The sequence below is a fragment of the Gossypium arboreum genome, chromosome 4 (assembly GCF_025698485.1).
Source record: "Gossypium arboreum isolate Shixiya-1 chromosome 4, ASM2569848v2, whole genome shotgun sequence".
In the NCBI taxonomy this organism is placed as follows: Eukaryota; Viridiplantae; Streptophyta; class Magnoliopsida; order Malvales; family Malvaceae; genus Gossypium; species Gossypium arboreum.
In genome coordinates this window covers 2,095,883-2,111,856 of record NC_069073.1, presented here as the reverse complement: position 1 = coordinate 2,111,856, position 15,974 = coordinate 2,095,883, and the positions used below count along the sequence as shown (strand labels likewise).

The 15,974-nt window shown below is 31.6% G+C and overlaps 2 protein-coding genes across 3 annotated transcripts; both read right to left on the bottom strand.

Moving 5' to 3' along the window:
* Positions 1-8,411: 8,411 nt before the first annotated feature.
* LOC128291817 (uncharacterized) lies at positions 8,412-9,572 on the bottom strand. Its single transcript, XM_053027238.1, has 2 exons — positions 9,258-9,572; positions 8,412-9,157 (listed from the first exon to the last, which is right to left on the bottom strand). The coding sequence occupies exons 1-2, from the start codon at positions 9,291-9,293 to the stop codon at positions 8,627-8,629; spliced, it is 567 nt and encodes a 188-aa protein (XP_052883198.1). The 5' UTR covers positions 9,294-9,572; the 3' UTR covers positions 8,412-8,626.
* Positions 9,573-12,860: 3,288 nt separating this feature from the next.
* Positions 12,861-14,507, bottom strand: LOC108458319 (BTB/POZ domain-containing protein At3g56230-like). 2 transcript variants are annotated; one of them, XM_017757668.2, is made up of 5 exons: positions 14,318-14,507; positions 14,176-14,236; positions 13,818-13,897; positions 13,580-13,726; positions 12,861-13,492 (listed from the first exon to the last, which is right to left on the bottom strand). In XM_017757668.2, the coding sequence occupies exons 1-5, from the start codon at positions 14,429-14,431 to the stop codon at positions 13,046-13,048; spliced, it is 849 nt and encodes a 282-aa protein (XP_017613157.1). In that variant the 5' UTR covers positions 14,432-14,507; the 3' UTR covers positions 12,861-13,045. The 2 variants fall into 2 exon arrangements, with proteins under 2 accessions (XP_017613157.1, XP_017613158.1); XM_017757669.2 differs by having other exon boundaries at positions 13,818-13,851.
* Between the last annotated feature and the right edge of the window lie 1,467 nt (positions 14,508-15,974).

Below are 15,974 nucleotides of genomic sequence, written 5' to 3'. Positions count from 1 at the left end.
ATTTTGAAGACAGCGTTTCTAATGAGTCGTGATAATGATAAACAACAACCTTTTGGAACATGTGGTGAGTTGCCATCGAACGTTGCTTATTCTTCGAAATGATGCGTTTTAGGAGGCATGTCTATATATTCTTTGGGTTTTCTTCTTCGAGCTTATTTTGCCTCCTTTTATTTTGAAATTTCTACAACTACATGAATTGTTTTTTTTTTGCTGCTTTTCTGCAACAATTTCTGCATTTCAAGGGTTTGTTTGCTTCGATTCGCCTTGCGGTGCTTCTTCTTTGCCATCGTTAGAGTTATTTTTTACTTTTTTGTAGGAAAAAAATAATTAGGGGAGATGAATGGTCTGGCAAAACCTAAGGTAAGGATAATGATCATATTGGTCGTGCTTTGCGGAGAGGTGAGGAAAAGCCAAAAAAACAACATCAACAAAGTTTAACTGGGCTACTGTAACAAAGTCCGAGAGAGTATGAAAGCTGAGAACTAAAGGCAAGTTGCAAGAATATAGGCTCGGTATCCTAGAAAGTCAATCTCTTCTTCATCATTCTTGAAAGTATTTCTAGTTGAGGGTTCTGTGTAAGATGGTGTTAATGTGTCAAACTTGTTATTTAGTCATCATTACGAAACACGTGGAGATGTCTTTGATGGGACGAGGATATCTATGACGGGACAAATCATGTCATTCATTTTGACTTGATGAAATAATACAGTTGAGCTTACGTGGTGTTTGGTAACCAACAACTGCAAGTTCCTGATGAAGACTTAATTTAAAACTTGAAATAGTCTACACTTGTTCAGATGATCATCCTAAGAGGGAAAACTTGTAGGTGACCTCCAGATTCATTGGTGACAAGCTTATTGTTTGGGTGCCTTTATGGCTTAGCACATGTCTTGATGTAAATTGTGTATAACACCTACAAAATTCTTTGTTCTCATTAATCCTTTACTTCTCTCTACTTACCTCACGTCTTCCTATCTTTTCATCTTCTTCCTTTGTTCTCCATCAAATTGAAGAACAAACCTAGAAATAGCTTCATTAAAAAAAAAAAAAACCAAAAGTAGCCATTAACCAAGTTATTTGCCGCCAGCCGCCGTGACCTCATTGTGATCCGTTGTCTGTCGTCCATCCCAAACTCAGAAAACACCTCTTGAAGCTTCCTCTCTATCTCCTATCTTTCAAATTTCCAATTTTTTAAAGGTCTCCCAAAATATGTAAACCTATCAAAATATCTCATGATTTCAAATTACTTTTATTTTGCTCCTCTAAACGCTTGACTTCTTTTATATGCTGTTCCTCCACTCTCTAAATTTGAAACATCAATTCCTTTTGTAGCTATCCAATTTGAAACTTTAGAGAAAGTTCTCTTTTGATTTTTTCTTTTAACAAAAGGATGGTATTTGCATGTTTAAATAAATGCTAATTTTGATCTTTTGATAACAATTAATTATATTTTTGCATGCATTTGATACTAGCTAAAAAATTTTGAGAATCGGTTTAGGCCATAGTAGTTGCTCCTGTTGTAATACATCATTGGTTGGGAAATTTTCCAGAGAACTTAAGGAAGAGACATGGAGTCGACTCCGTGGTCTACCCGTCGGAGAATGAGATACTTGAACATGTTATGTTTTTTTCCCCTTACGCATAAGCTGTTTGGAGAGTTTCAACGTTGGGTTACAGTCCAAGTAAAGAGGGGTTTAAAGGATTAATTGGTTGGGAAAATGGGTTGTGATCTGAAGTTGGTTTGATTGCTAAAACTTGTTGGTCCCTTTATAAAGCATGAAATGAGTTGATCTTTGACAACTGTGCTTGCTATCCGGTTGTGACTTGGAATGGGATTCGAGTTCTCAAATGACTGTTATTGCAGCAATTGTAAGAGATTCTAATGGAAAAATTCTTGACGGAATCAACGCACTTGTTCGAACTAAATCTGTACAAGTACCTGAGGCCTTGGCTTTAAGGCTTGGTTCGGTTCTTGCAAAAAGATGACAATAACAGTTGGGGATCACTCTGTGAAGAACAAATCTTTTAATTGTTGGGGATCACTCATCATTGAACAAGATATTGTCTCTTTGATAAATTCTGTTTCTGCTTGCTTGTCTTTCATTCCATGGACTGCTAATAAAGCAGTGGATTGTGTAGTAGCCAATTTTGGCCCAGACAAATAAACAAAAAAATAATAAAACCGAAAACAATAAAAAAGACTCCAAAATAAATAGCCCATTTACAATATTAAACAGCCCAATTTACATCAAACTCTAGCCCAAATAATAGCCCACTTGCTTAAGGTTTTTCAGCAGCAAACCCTTCCCCAAGATGCAGCCACCAAAGTTCAGCCGTCACTCCTCCCTCTGCCCTTGGCCATCACGCGCGCCACCACTACCTTTCGGGGCACCAACCACCGGCCTCGCATGCCTCTGACACACCTGCAAAGAGAGACTAACACGCAAAATACAAGGAAACAAGGAAGAAAAAAACAAAAGAAGTAGTAGCAGACAACAAGCAAAAAAACAAAATGGATCTATGTAATTCGGTTATAAAAACCGAAACATCCCTTTGTAGTTTTTTTTACGCATATTAAGCAATCAAAAAGAAAAATAGAAGCAAAAAGAAAAGGTTGATTTCGATTTCTATTTTTATGTTCTTTTTGTATTTTTACATTTTATATCATATTTGTCGAAACCATTTTTTTTTCGTTTTTTTTTCGATTTAAAAATGATGGATCAACTTTTTGGAAAGCGAAAATGGAGTCGCCACCAATCTTTTCTTGTTTAGGTGTGATCGGATCACCTAGAAATTTGGGTTGTTTTAATAAAACATTTTGGTTTACTAAAACAATGATTTTGGTCTACGAAAATATGAGAAAATAGGCTCGGGAGTCGGTTACGTATGAGGAAGGATTAGCACCCTCATTACGCCCAAAATTGGTACCAAATCGATTAAATCATGTCCTTTTGTCTAAAATTAAAAATGTTTTTGAAATGTGGTTCTTGTTAATAACATTTGAATAACCCGAGTCCTTTGCCAAAATATTCTTGTTTCGACGTTCAAAATTTATAATTTGAAAATAACAAAAGGATGCCCAACTATTTGGTCCAACGAAAAATCGATACCCATTTCAAGAGGGCACGATTCTCGAATTTCCAAATATTGACCATTGCCTCACCTTGGAAGATATGAGTGAAATTCCGAAGAGACATTCGATTATTTTGAACAAATGGGAGATTGCAACCCAACACGATAGGGCACTATTCCCTAATTGCCAAACATCGAATATTTCTTTCATTTTAAAGAGTTTTAGAAACGTGAGTGAAATTCCAAAGGATCTTCGATTGTTTTGAGCAAATGAAAAGCGCAACCCAAAGACGATAGGACACAACATTTCAAATCCTCGATACAAGATCATTTTATAATTTCCAAAACTTATGATTTTGAAATTTCAAAAGGATATTTAGTTATTTAGGTTAAACAAGAAAAATTGAAACCTAGTAAGTTAGGGTACTATTTTCTTGAATTTCCTAAATTCAAATATTGCCTTATTTTTAATTTGAAAAAACATGGATTTAAATCTCGAGAGAATATTTATTTGGTCAAACAGAAAATCGAAACCCAACACGTTAGGGCACAATTTCTCGAATTACCAAACACGAAATATTACCTCGCTTTGAAATTTTATTTTTTTATTTTTTTTAAAAGGGAGTGATTATGGAAACAAACTTGCAATGTATTTATTCGATTCATTTGAAGCAAAGAAAATGAAATGAATAATTTCAGGCAAATAGGTTGGCAATCTCAATCATAATATAATACATGGGGATGCAAAATAAAGTAACAAATATGGAAAACATATATCAATAATATATTATACAATTTTTTGAAAAGTACAAACACGAAAATTGAAACATGCCCAATGATAATAATCTTACCACATACACTATTTAACGTTTCTAACTAATGGTTAAATAAAAATCTATTTTAAGAAAAATATTTTAAAAGGTAATAAAAATGTTAAAACAAATAAACTTGGAATGAACAATTTAAAAGTAGCTAAATTATATATATATATATATATATATATATATACATAAACAGATAATACATGTAAAAATTTACAATAGATCGTAAAATAAATAAAAATAAAAATAAATAATACATAAAGTATATAAAGTTTAACATATAAATGAGCTTCAAAATAAGTATTATAATAGGAAATTTAAAGTTAGTGTTATGCAAAATAATTTAAAACCAAGATTCAAAAATGTATATATGTATATAATATATATTATGTGCATAGCAATAGTAATGTGTACTTATATAAAATTTTAAAACGAATAATATACATATTAACAAGTTGTAACATAGATGAATTATATAAATGCAACCATGTAAGAATATACAAAAGAATATAAGAATGACATACTATATAATATAAATCAATAATTATATAAAATAATTTGAAACAAGATTTACTTACCAATAATTAACAAGATACATAAAGCATAAAACTTAATATAAACATTATATATAAAAAAATAGTAATATAGGCAAGTGTTTGAAATAAACAATGTATAATTTAAAATTGGGGAATAAATAGTATACATAAATAGATTTAAAGGGAAAAATATAAACATGTTTGCAAAGGAATTCAAATAAGTAATTCAATTAAATTATATATATATATATATATATATATATATATATAATAAAGAAAATAAAATAAAATAACAAAAATGAAAAATGAACAAAGGGAATACAAGAAATTAAAATCAACCTTTTTATGCTTTGGATTTTTGATCTCTATGTGAAAATATAATGTTTTTTTTTATCCCTCATTCTCCTTTACATTTGGTTTTATGATGGCTTTTATAGCATTGTTACAACATTTTTTGGTAGACAAAAGAGGACTAGGGCGGCGCTTAGGGCGGCACATAAGGTGAAGAGGTTAGGTTTTTTTTCTTTTTCTTCATTTTTTTCTTTTTTTTATTTTTTATTTTGGGTTATATTTGGGCTTGGGGTATTTTGGGTTTTAGTTGAGTTTTGGTATTTGGGCTGTGATTTTATTGGGCCCGGCAAAATTTGGGTCTTACAATATTTTTTTATAGACATTTATTCTCTAAACAAAAAGGAAGGAAACACTTACCTGGACCGCATCGGAGTCGCGCCGTCGGAGCCTCATCTTCGTCGATAGAGTCGATTCCAAAAGGGGTAAAAGAATCTCCTTCCTTCTCGTCTTCGGGCTAAAGGAAATGTGGCCTTTGAATGGCTCCGAAACGGGGCTAAAAAACATCCCTTGCAGTTTTAACCACCACCCATGGTGGAGTCAGGATGGGGGCGGCGAGGATGGGTCTTAAAACCCTAGCCAAAAAGAGAGAAATGGGGGGAGAAAAGGGGAAGAAGAGAAAGCAAAAAGCTTTCTGTTAAAAAAAAAAAAAGCTGGAAATGAAATAAAAAAAAAGGTTTTTGGTTTAAATGATGATGTTGTTGGTAAAAGGGAGATTTATGCAATTAGTCCTTCCTCTTTTCAACCCCCATTCAATCAGCCCCATTTTCTGTCTTCTTTTGTTTTTTTAAATTTAGCTCTCAGATCCTATTTGGTTTTCGTTTTGATCCCTAATTAACTTTTCAGTATTTATACTTTTATACCTCGAATTTTAATTTATTTTTAGCCATGACCTAAATCTATTTAATTCACTTATTAACCTTTTTTAAATGTTTCATTTACATATTACTTCAAATATTTTACATGTTACTTATTTACATCTATTTTAACTTATTTTAATGTACTGATTATTCAAATTCTTATTATTTATTTTAACTTACTTTATGTATATATATCACTTTAATCTATTTTATATGTATCATTTATTTTTTATTTCTTGCCCATTATATATATGTATTCATATAGTTTATTTCAAGCTTTTTATATCTTTATAATTCTTTAAAAATTGTTTTGTTATATATTTATTTCAAATTATTTTATATTTTAAGTTATTGTATATTATATATTTCAAATGACTCTCTTTGTATTACCTTTGAATTGTTACTACTATAAAGTATATTTATATTGTCTATTTTTAATTCTTTTTACGTATTATATATTTTAAACTTCTTATTTATTATTTTTAAATTAACTTATATATTATTTATTTTAAAGTGATTCATATCGTCATTTTTAAATTTGCTTTGTGTATTATAGATTTTAAAATGCTTTATACATTATTTATTTAAACTTGTTTTATGTATTATTCATTTTAAATTGTTTTATTATTTACTTTAATTTTTTTTCATATATTATCAATTTCAAATTTTTTATATGTATTATCTATTTTTATATACCATTTATTTTTAAGATGTTTTGTATATTACTTATTTTAAATTTCTCACTACATAATATTCATTTTAAACTTATTTTCATTATTTATCTTAAATTACCTTACATATCATTTATTTTAAACCCTTTTTACATAAGTCATTTTGAATTATTATATATATATTAATCACTTTACATTTTCTTTTTATTTATTTATTTTAAACCCTTTTTATATATTATTTTTGAATAGCTTATTATTTTAAGTTTATAGAATGTTTAGTCTTAAACTTTCTTTTGTATGGATTATTTATTTTCAGATTTTCATATGTTTTTATTTTAAACTCTTTACACATTATTTTTTTATAAATATATATATTTATGTGAAGTTGTTTTTTATATACTACGATATTATTTGTTGTAAATTTCTTTTACGTATCATTTACTTTAGACTTTTCTTTAATGATTTTAAATTATGCTTTATCATTCACTTTAAGTTGCTTTTACAAGTATTTTTAAACCCTTTACATATATATTTTATATTTAAGATTATCTTATTATTTGATTTAAGTTGTTTTATGCTATTACTTCATTTCTATGTTTATTAAGCTTAATGTTAAATAATGTATGTTGTGAAATTATTGCTATTGCGTGTATGTTAATCTGCTTACTCGTGTTCATATTATTGCCATGTGCTTGTGGAATATTTTATGCATGAATTATTGTTCCATGTCGCACTATACTTCATTTCATATCATTGCCTCAAATTAGACCCCAATACATTTATCCAACAAATCGCTTTATTTTAACCTAAATAAATAATACACGTCTTTTAAATATTGTATTCGCTATTATTCAAAAATGAAAATTTCTAAATAAGGCAATGTTTTGCATTTTAAAAATCGAGAAATTGTACCCTAATTTACGGGGTTTCGATTTTCTCGTTGTTTCTAAATAGCTAAATATTCTTTTCGAGTTTTAAAATAAATGGGATTTCAATTTAAATTAAAGACAACCTTGCACTCGGGAATTCATGGTATTGTGTCCTAACTTACGGGATGTGATACTCCGATATCTCGGGATAAGGAAATCTTTAAGCAATAGTTTTGAGCTAATTCAAGAATTTTAAAGTCGATGTTAATAAAAAAGATCGTATTTCAAATCCATTCCCGATTTTTAATTTTCGACATTAAGACACTAACTAATCAACTCGATACCAATTTTTAGGCGTGTCGAGGGTGCTAATCCTTCTTCACACGTAACCGACTCCCGAACTTGTTCTCTTGAATTTCGTAGACCAAAATGTCGTTTTAGTAAGCTAAAATTGTTTTATTAAAACAAATGTGATCTGATCACACCAAATAAAGATCGGTGGCGACTCCCATTTTAATTTTCACTTTCAAACAAAGTCGATTCCCGTTTTTCAAAAAAATAATTTCGGACAGATTGGATTGCTCAATGTACTAGAGAAGGAATTTGCCCTCTAGACTGAGTTTCTTTTTGTACCGTCTTTTCTTTCTAGTTTGCTGGAAAGAGATGCTCTTGTTTCTAACCTATTAATGGAGATGTTCTTATGTCAAAAGAAAAAAAAAAAAAGGATTTGTGATCCTTTGTTTGTGATAGGATACCCTATGCCACGTACAACCATAGACATTGCTGCTAAGCATCCATGAGCATGCGTCATCAAAGTGGGTGCCCTATTTTCTTGCTATCATACAATATTTATGATGAGGAATTTATTTAGAAAAATCTTGTTAGAAAACACATATTTTTCAAAGTCAAAAATTGCAATCAAAGAATTTCTATCTAAATTGGCTTTCACCCCGTAAAAACGTGGCTTGACATTGAATTGTAAAGTGATTTACAACTTTACGAATTGGATCATATTGAAATTTCGAAAACAAACTAATTTTTCAAAGTAAAAAGTTACAGCCAAAAAATTTCTATCTAAATTAGCTTTCACCTCGTGGAGAAGTGGCTTAACATTGAATTGCAAATGGGCCTACAACTTTACAAATTTAATGTCAGCCACGTTTCAAAAGCTAATTTAGATAGAAATTCTTGGTTGTAATTTTTGACTTTAAAAAATCGATTTGTTTTCTAACAATTTTTTTTATGAAGAGAAAAACCAACTTTATTATTGATTTTTTTTAAACATAAACACAACATTAAACCTCACTTTTAGGCCTAATCAACATTAAATTTCACATTGCAACTTCACTAGCCTTCCTTTTGATTTTCCCAAGCTTGTAATAAGAAGGTGCATATCTTACTTTTCTATACTTTGCTTTGCTTGACTTTTTGGTCTTACCCAACTTTTCTTCAAGCTCCTTCACTCTCAGTCAAGTAGGATATGACAGTGAGTTGATCTTTTCCAGCTTCCATGAGTTTCTCCATCATTTCGTTCAATTTCTTGTTCTCTTCAACCACCTTATTATCTTCTCCAATCTTCGCTACATTTGGTTTCCAAGGAGCATCGGCTTGAAGCAGCATGTTCATTTCCTTTTCCAGCTTTGCTTCTTCCTTCTCTTCACTTCCTACTGGCTGCTCTGCAGCTTTCATCTCCTCAAACAATACTAGTTTCTCCTGCGTTGCTTCGCTTCCTGCTTCTGATTCTGATGATGCCATATGATCAACAGGAATCACACCTGAATCATCCTCATGTCGTTGCAGTTCCTCATTATTTTCTTCACCTATTGTTGAGTGGATTTCCTCCGGTTTAAAGAACATTCTGCATTTGTTGTCATAATCGTCCACCTCCTTCTGGCTGATCTCTACTTCTTTCTCATCCTGTACACCGTTGTTTGATTTTGCTTCAAGTAAATGCTCATCAATTTTGGAAATGGCTAGTTCCTCGTGTTACAAAACAAACCAAACTCGTGTTAGAAAACAAACCAAACTTTTCAAAGTAAAAAATTGCAGCCAAAAAATTTCTATCCAAATTGGCTTTTACCATGGAAACAAATTCAATGTCAAGCCACGTTTCCATAAGGTGAAAGCCTTCTTTGGTTGCAATCTTTAATTTTGAAAAGTCAATTTATCTTCTAACAATTTTTTTTGATAAGAGAAAAAGTAACCATTTCATTAATTTTTTATTACACATAAATAAACACAATACAAACTCTTTTTTTCTCCCTATACTAGCTGCTGCTAGTTTTTCTTTTTATAACTCACAACACTTTTTTTTTTCAAGCTCATTAACATTTTTAGCGCGCACATACACACTTTCCATAAGACTCTACTTACATATTTATAAGCATAGTAAACCGACAAACTTTATCATACCTTGCCCTGTCATCATCATTATCTTTTGTCCTTGATTTTTCATGAAATTTCCAGCATGATCCAATTTGCAAATTTGTAAGCCACTTTACAATTCAATGTTAAGCCAGTTTCCATGAGGTGAAAGCCAATTTGGATAGAAATTCTTTGGCTACAATTTTTAACTTTGAAAAGTCAGTTTATTTTCTAACACTCTCCATCAAACTGAACTTTTCAAAGTCAAAAATTGCAACCAAAGAATTTCTATCCAAATTATCTTTCATCTCATAGAAACGTGACTTGACATTAAATTACAAAGTGACCTACAACTTTACAAATTAAGACAAGGCATGATAAAATTTATCGATTTACTATGTTTATAAATATGTAAGTAGAGTCTTATGAAAAGTGTGTGTGTGCGCACTAAAAATATTAATGAGGATGAAAAAAAAAATTATGAGTTATAAAAGGAAAAACTAGCCATAGCTGGTATAGAGAAAAAAAAAAAGAATTTGTATTCTGGTTATTTGTGTGTAATAAAAAATTAGTATTTGATTTTTTTTTTATTAGTCTTCGAACAAATCTAAAATCATTTATAAATTTGTCACATGATAAGGAATTACAAAGAAAGATTTTTCATGGGGATTACAAATACCCAAAGAATAAAAGAATAGTTAAACAAACTAAGCAAATAGATCTAAGTTTGATAGTGTTGAGCGAGTTGTTGTAGAATGGGTGATGATTACAAGCCCCTTGAGGATGGCGATGAAGACGAAGATGGGGATGGCTCAACACCTTGAGGTAAATCGGAAATGGAGGCGAGAAGACGACGAATGGACAAGGAACGAGGGGGCTTGAAGCTTAATGATGTCATCATCAACTTGTTATTGGAGAAAACATTGGAGGATTTAGAAAGGATGAGATAGACCAGCGCTTGAACAATGAGGAACATGAGAACCTTGAGTGATGATGAATCTGCCATTGACACCTCTACTTCCATGGTTTCTTCAACAACTTAATAGGATTTGTGGTGATGTGGAATTGGGATGTTTTACAAGGTGTTTAGAGTTGGAAAAGGTGAAGATAAAATGGAAAGGAAGGGTGGATTTATAGTATATACATAGGGAGAAAGAAGATTGGAAGGTTGGCCTGTTTGACTTGTAGCCGACGCCTCCACTGGAACTCATATTTTGACTACACCCCCATTTGGTTGACCTACTTCTCACTTCCACGTTATTATTTAATTCAAGTAGACTGGTGTTCGGTGCTTTCAGTTTCCTACTTACCCATGGATGGTGTATTTATTTTTAAAGGGTATTAAAAATTAAAAAGAAAAATAGGAGTTAATGCCAAGGTTGACCATCAAAATCCCAAATTCAACACTTGAACAAGGTCTTAATGTAGACATCTTTTCTTTCATCGAACGAACTTGCTCTTTTTATTGTTTGACTTTATAGAAAGAAAATTCCATAAAACTTATCTATTGGTCAGCTTCCACCGACTTAAAAAGTTGGCAATTTATAAACATTGTAGGACTATTGGTTTTTTAAATTTCAATCTTGACATGCTAAGCTTTTAATTCTATCCAAGCCTCTAAAGGGCTAGGTTGCTATATATTGAGAGTGACGTTGATTAAATGCTAAGGGTTGATATAATGTAAAATAAGGGAGACAGATAGGGAAAAGATCATGGTGCTGCAGTGGAGGTTGATTTATTTAAAGAGGTCGAGAGTTGGAATAAGGACAATAAGACAGAACGGTTAAGAAAATTGCTCAAAGTAATTTTAGGATGCTGAAAGATCAATCCCTTTTTCATTGTTCCTCGAGGTATTTATAAGAGAGGTCCTCTTATTCACTGGTATAACGTTGTAGGATAAGCATTCAATCCTACCAAATGCATAAATGATATTCACGAGACCTTATCAGTACGAGGTTGTTATGCCTAAATGGACTCCTTATCATATCAAGAGTGCCTTTACACTTGGAGAGTGTTTATACCTAAAAGCAGGTGGATGGCTCCCTTTGAGAAGAACGAGTGATCTTACCCAAATGCGTTAAGGGCAAGTGGCCTACCGAGGTATTACTTTAGATGGAGTCAATGATGAGGTCAACGATGTGTTTGGTGCTGACACATGTCCTAGTGATAGAGAGGTATAACAATAGCCCCCCTCTCAAGTCGAACATGAGGTTATAAAGTGACTTTCTGTGAGACGTGGTCTGAATTTTGATGATGGGAGAAGGTTTGCCCCACTGGAGAAGATGAAGAAGCGTTACATTCCTTCTAGAATAACTATCATAAATGCAAAGTTTTGGGGAAGAATAACCATGATGAGGAGTATCTAACACTATGCAAGTGGCTAGATGCTATTAGTCCTAGTTTCTGAACCTAAAATGGTTTATTTGTGAAGGAGCATTAAAAAATCTATAAATCCGAACTTCTGTCTTCCCTGAAACCACTTTGGTGAAACATACCATATGAAACATCTTTCGTGGAACATCTCTTGAAACACAAAATAATGATTGTCTTAGATGAGAGTTGTTCTTAAATAACGGTTATTATGATTTGTTCCAAAAGTGAATTGTTTTCAACATAGTTGTTTTTTATGTAGAGGTTGTTTCAAATTTCAGTTGTTCTCAACAAGAGGTGTTTTCAAATAACAACTACATTGGATGACAATCGTTTTAACTAAAGCCTTGTTCTAAACATAGCTATTCTCGAACAACAATTGTACGCCTATCGGAAGATATATTAAATGAAATGAAAATACTAGTAATTTTAGATAGCATACTTTCCTGAAATATAATATTATTATCTTATAAAAAACAAAATGTTAATAGCCGAAACTGGGAATCTACACAGGTCAGAACCAAAGCTTGAAAAGATAAAAACTACCCTAGTCACAACGCCGGAGGCCGAGGAAAAGAAAGAGGGCGAGAATTGTAATTATTATGCTGAGAACTGAAGAGGGAGGAGTAACTGACTAATGAAGCAAGAATGATTGCTCTGCGAGTGCTTAATCACACTTACGGTTGTAGATAGGCCATCGCCTCTGCTACCATAGGATTTACGGTGCTCTCGTTTTGATGCATGCATGCCGCCTTAAACTGCTCTGCTCTTCTTTTCATGCTCTCTGTCAACCATCCCCGCACTTGCTTTATATTTAAATTTAAAGGAGAAGACATCTACTTGTTCTTTTAATTACCAAGTAAAAGATGTAATCATTACTTCTCCCATCCAAATCCAACCATATATGTAACTACTAGTATAATCCCTACCTTAGTTGTTTATAGTAGAGTTCCAACAACATTCCTTTTTGTATATATACCAAGTTTATGAAAGTATTTGGTCAATATAGACATACATACTAATACTGCGATTCATCGAAAAGGAAAATTTGTTCTAAAAGTCATAGTTACATTGATGTTTAGACATTGTTTCCATACCATTGGCTGCATGTTATTACCGTTCCCATCTCTTCCATCAAAATTTGGCCTCAACAAACGCCCTTGTAACCTCAACAGAAAGATGGGGGTTGCTGGATGCAAATTCTTCATACTTCTGCGACGAAACTATGCTCTTCATGTTCCGGACGATGAAGTTCAAAGTTGTTTCCTTCAGTTTCTTCTTCGAATGCAAATTCGATATATCTAAAGTATCGAGAGCGTTTGATGCATTCAAGGAATTCAGCATGTATCGCTCGCACGACTCTTGTAAGTACGGAATCTCATACTTATCAGCTGCAACATATAACGCATAAACATGCTTCTTAAACTTATCGGCAGGCAAATCCCCAGTGTAAAGAAACTCTAGGAAGGACTTGAGCTCTTCGGTGCTTAACTCTGATAGAGTGATCGTATCAGTATCGGTCGGTGGAGCCTTGCAGTTGTCTGAGCTTAGTATGTTCTTAAAGATTTCTGATCTTGCTGCCTACACATCGGTCAATCCATGATCAGTGTTCAGAGTCAAAGTAACATAATCTGAGAAAGAAATAGTTAGGGCCTGTTTAGTGTTTACCAGTAAAGATTTGTGCGCTGAAATGCAGGGGCCATTGTTAGGCTTAAGCTTTATATCAGTGTGAATTTGGTCCTTGAAAGCCATCATAAATCCACTTAAGAAACTTATTCTCTTTATCAAATCATCTTCAGTATCCGTCAATGGTTTCTTGAAATATAGACAGAAACAGAGTAAAACAAGATTGACAAGGATATTAATAATGTCGCAAAATTTGGAAAAGAGAAGAAGACATTATTACCTCGTTCACGGGTGTAGTGACAGTTGACTTTGCGCTGATATAAGCAAAGAAAGAAAACAGTGAATCGAGGAGGGAAATCCCTTAAACACACATTTTTGGACGTCATGAGGCAATTAGTTAACATTTGTGTTAGCTAACAAGCAACACATGGGGACTATCAAATATAGCAACAACAAAAAAAACAGACAACAGACATGGATAATTCAACAAACATAAGCTTATTAACCCCTTATATGCATGTAATTCTCTATTTCTTTCAAAAAAAAAAAAAAGGCAACAAGAAGAGGGTGACTAAAGCAGCAGCGAAGGGTTACAAAATGCAGCAGCAGAAAGTTAGAAAGAAGAAGGGTATAAATACCTTCTACTGGGTGATGATTGGGAAGAATCTCGAAACCCAAACCCAAAAGTATCAGTTGTTCCTACAGACATAGACAACATTAGCTAAAATAGAAGTTGATGAAAATTTTTGCAAGACATGTTATAAGGTTGTAAGGCAAAACCAGAAAAGCTTGAAGTTGATGAAGGGGGTCCAGAGGCGAATGCTGAACTGAATATGCTTGCTCCGGAGCAGGCAGAAGATGAAGAGCCGAATAATTGAGGAGAAAACATTTCATTCTCTTTTTTATTTCCTACTCCCTTCTGATCGCTTTAGATTAAAAAACAATAATCTTTGCAGTGGCTACTGCGGTGGTGGGGGGTTTTATAGGTGAAACTCCTAAACGGTTAAAATATAAAATAAGTCTTTGTATTTTTCATAAATTTAGAATTTAGTCATTATGCTTTTAATTTTAAAAATTTATTCCCATTACTTTTCAGATTTCAAAATTTAGGTTAAACTATTAACCTCTTTTGTTTGATTTTATATTGAAACTAAAAATATGTCTTAAAGTGCATGTAATCTTCACAAATTTAAAATTTACTCACCTTATATAAAAAGAAGCATAATGTGCTTCAACGCATTCAAGTTCACATTCTCTTATACTAACGATAATGTTGATGCCAATTGAGTCACCTTAATGGGTGTTGAGCATAATTGATATCATCATTATTATTCGTATAGGAGAACGTGAGTTTGAATACGCTGAAGCACATTAATGCAGATACTTAACAATAATGCACTCTTCACGAATTTGAAATTTGATCACGTTATATATATTTGGATTGGATTAATTTCAATTATACATTTTACCCAAAATGATACTCAACACCATCTTTTAATAGCTTTAGTTTCATATTTAAATTAGAATACATATATTTATCATAATTTTAGTTTCATAAATACAATTAATTTTTTAATCAAATATATCCTGAGTAATTTATATTATTTTCTAATTTTAATGTAACTTTTAAAATTTTAATCATGTTAAAGAACTAATTTGCATGCTATTAACAAAAATCAACAAAATTAACGGCTTAGTGGTTAAAATGTTATAATGTAATAATGTAAATAACTAAAACGTAACATTTTAAACATAAATAACTAAAATATAATCTGAGACAAACAAAATTAATTATTTTAATAGTTTAGCCCGTATGTATATATATATATATATATATATATATGAAAGTTGAGTTTAGGTTTAATTTTTAGGGTAAAAAATTACATAAACCTTGATTTAAAACCGGACCGTTTGGGTTGAACCGCGGCAACGCTGTCACGTGCCTCAGACATTTCCTTCCTTGCTAAGAAAGTTAGTGGAATTGCTTTTTCGTACATTTTCTTTGGAAAGAGGCAGGAAAAGAAAAGAAAGGGGATTTGTTAAAAGTAGTGTTGTCTATGTGGTAATTTAGGTTTGGGTTTGAAGAAGGTATTTTTAAATTTAAATTAATATTTTTGTTTCAATTTAAATATTTTTAAGTATTTCATTATAAAATAATTAATTTGTGTCTATCAAGACCTAATTTAAATTTTAGTGACATTCAACTTGATGGAGTTCAAAAGGAATTTTTTACTAAAAAATTAGTATTTCTTCAATCGTGAGTATATCAAAGACAATTTTAATATTAAATAATTATTATTTTCAATTTTGAATGATGTCTTTTAATGGTTTAGCAGTTCTTGATAAGAAAAAGGAGAAATTTTTTTTGTAGAAAAGGAGAAAACAAAGAAGAATTCACAAGGTTAGTATAACATTAATTTTATTTTATTATAATTTT

Excerpts from the sequence above, each read along its gene's own strand:
- LOC128291817 (XM_053027238.1), bottom strand. The coding sequence starts at position 9,293 with ATGGAAACGTGGCTTGACATTGAATTTGTTTCCATG. Across the intron at positions 9,158-9,257 it reads ACATTGAATTTGTTTCCATG|GAACTAGCCATTTCCAAAAT; the intron begins GTAAAAGCCAAT and ends TTGTAACACGAG.
- LOC108458319 (XM_017757668.2), bottom strand. The coding sequence starts at position 14,431 with ATGAAATGTTTTCTCCTCAATTATTCGGCTCTTCATCTTCTGCCTGCT. Across the intron at positions 13,727-13,817 it reads TCACTACACCCGTGAACGAG|AAACCATTGACGGATACTGA; the intron begins GTAATAATGTCT and ends CTATATTTCAAG. Across the intron at positions 13,493-13,579 it reads CAGCGCACAAATCTTTACTG|GCAGCAAGATCAGAAATCTT; the intron begins GTAAACACTAAA and ends ACCGATGTGTAG.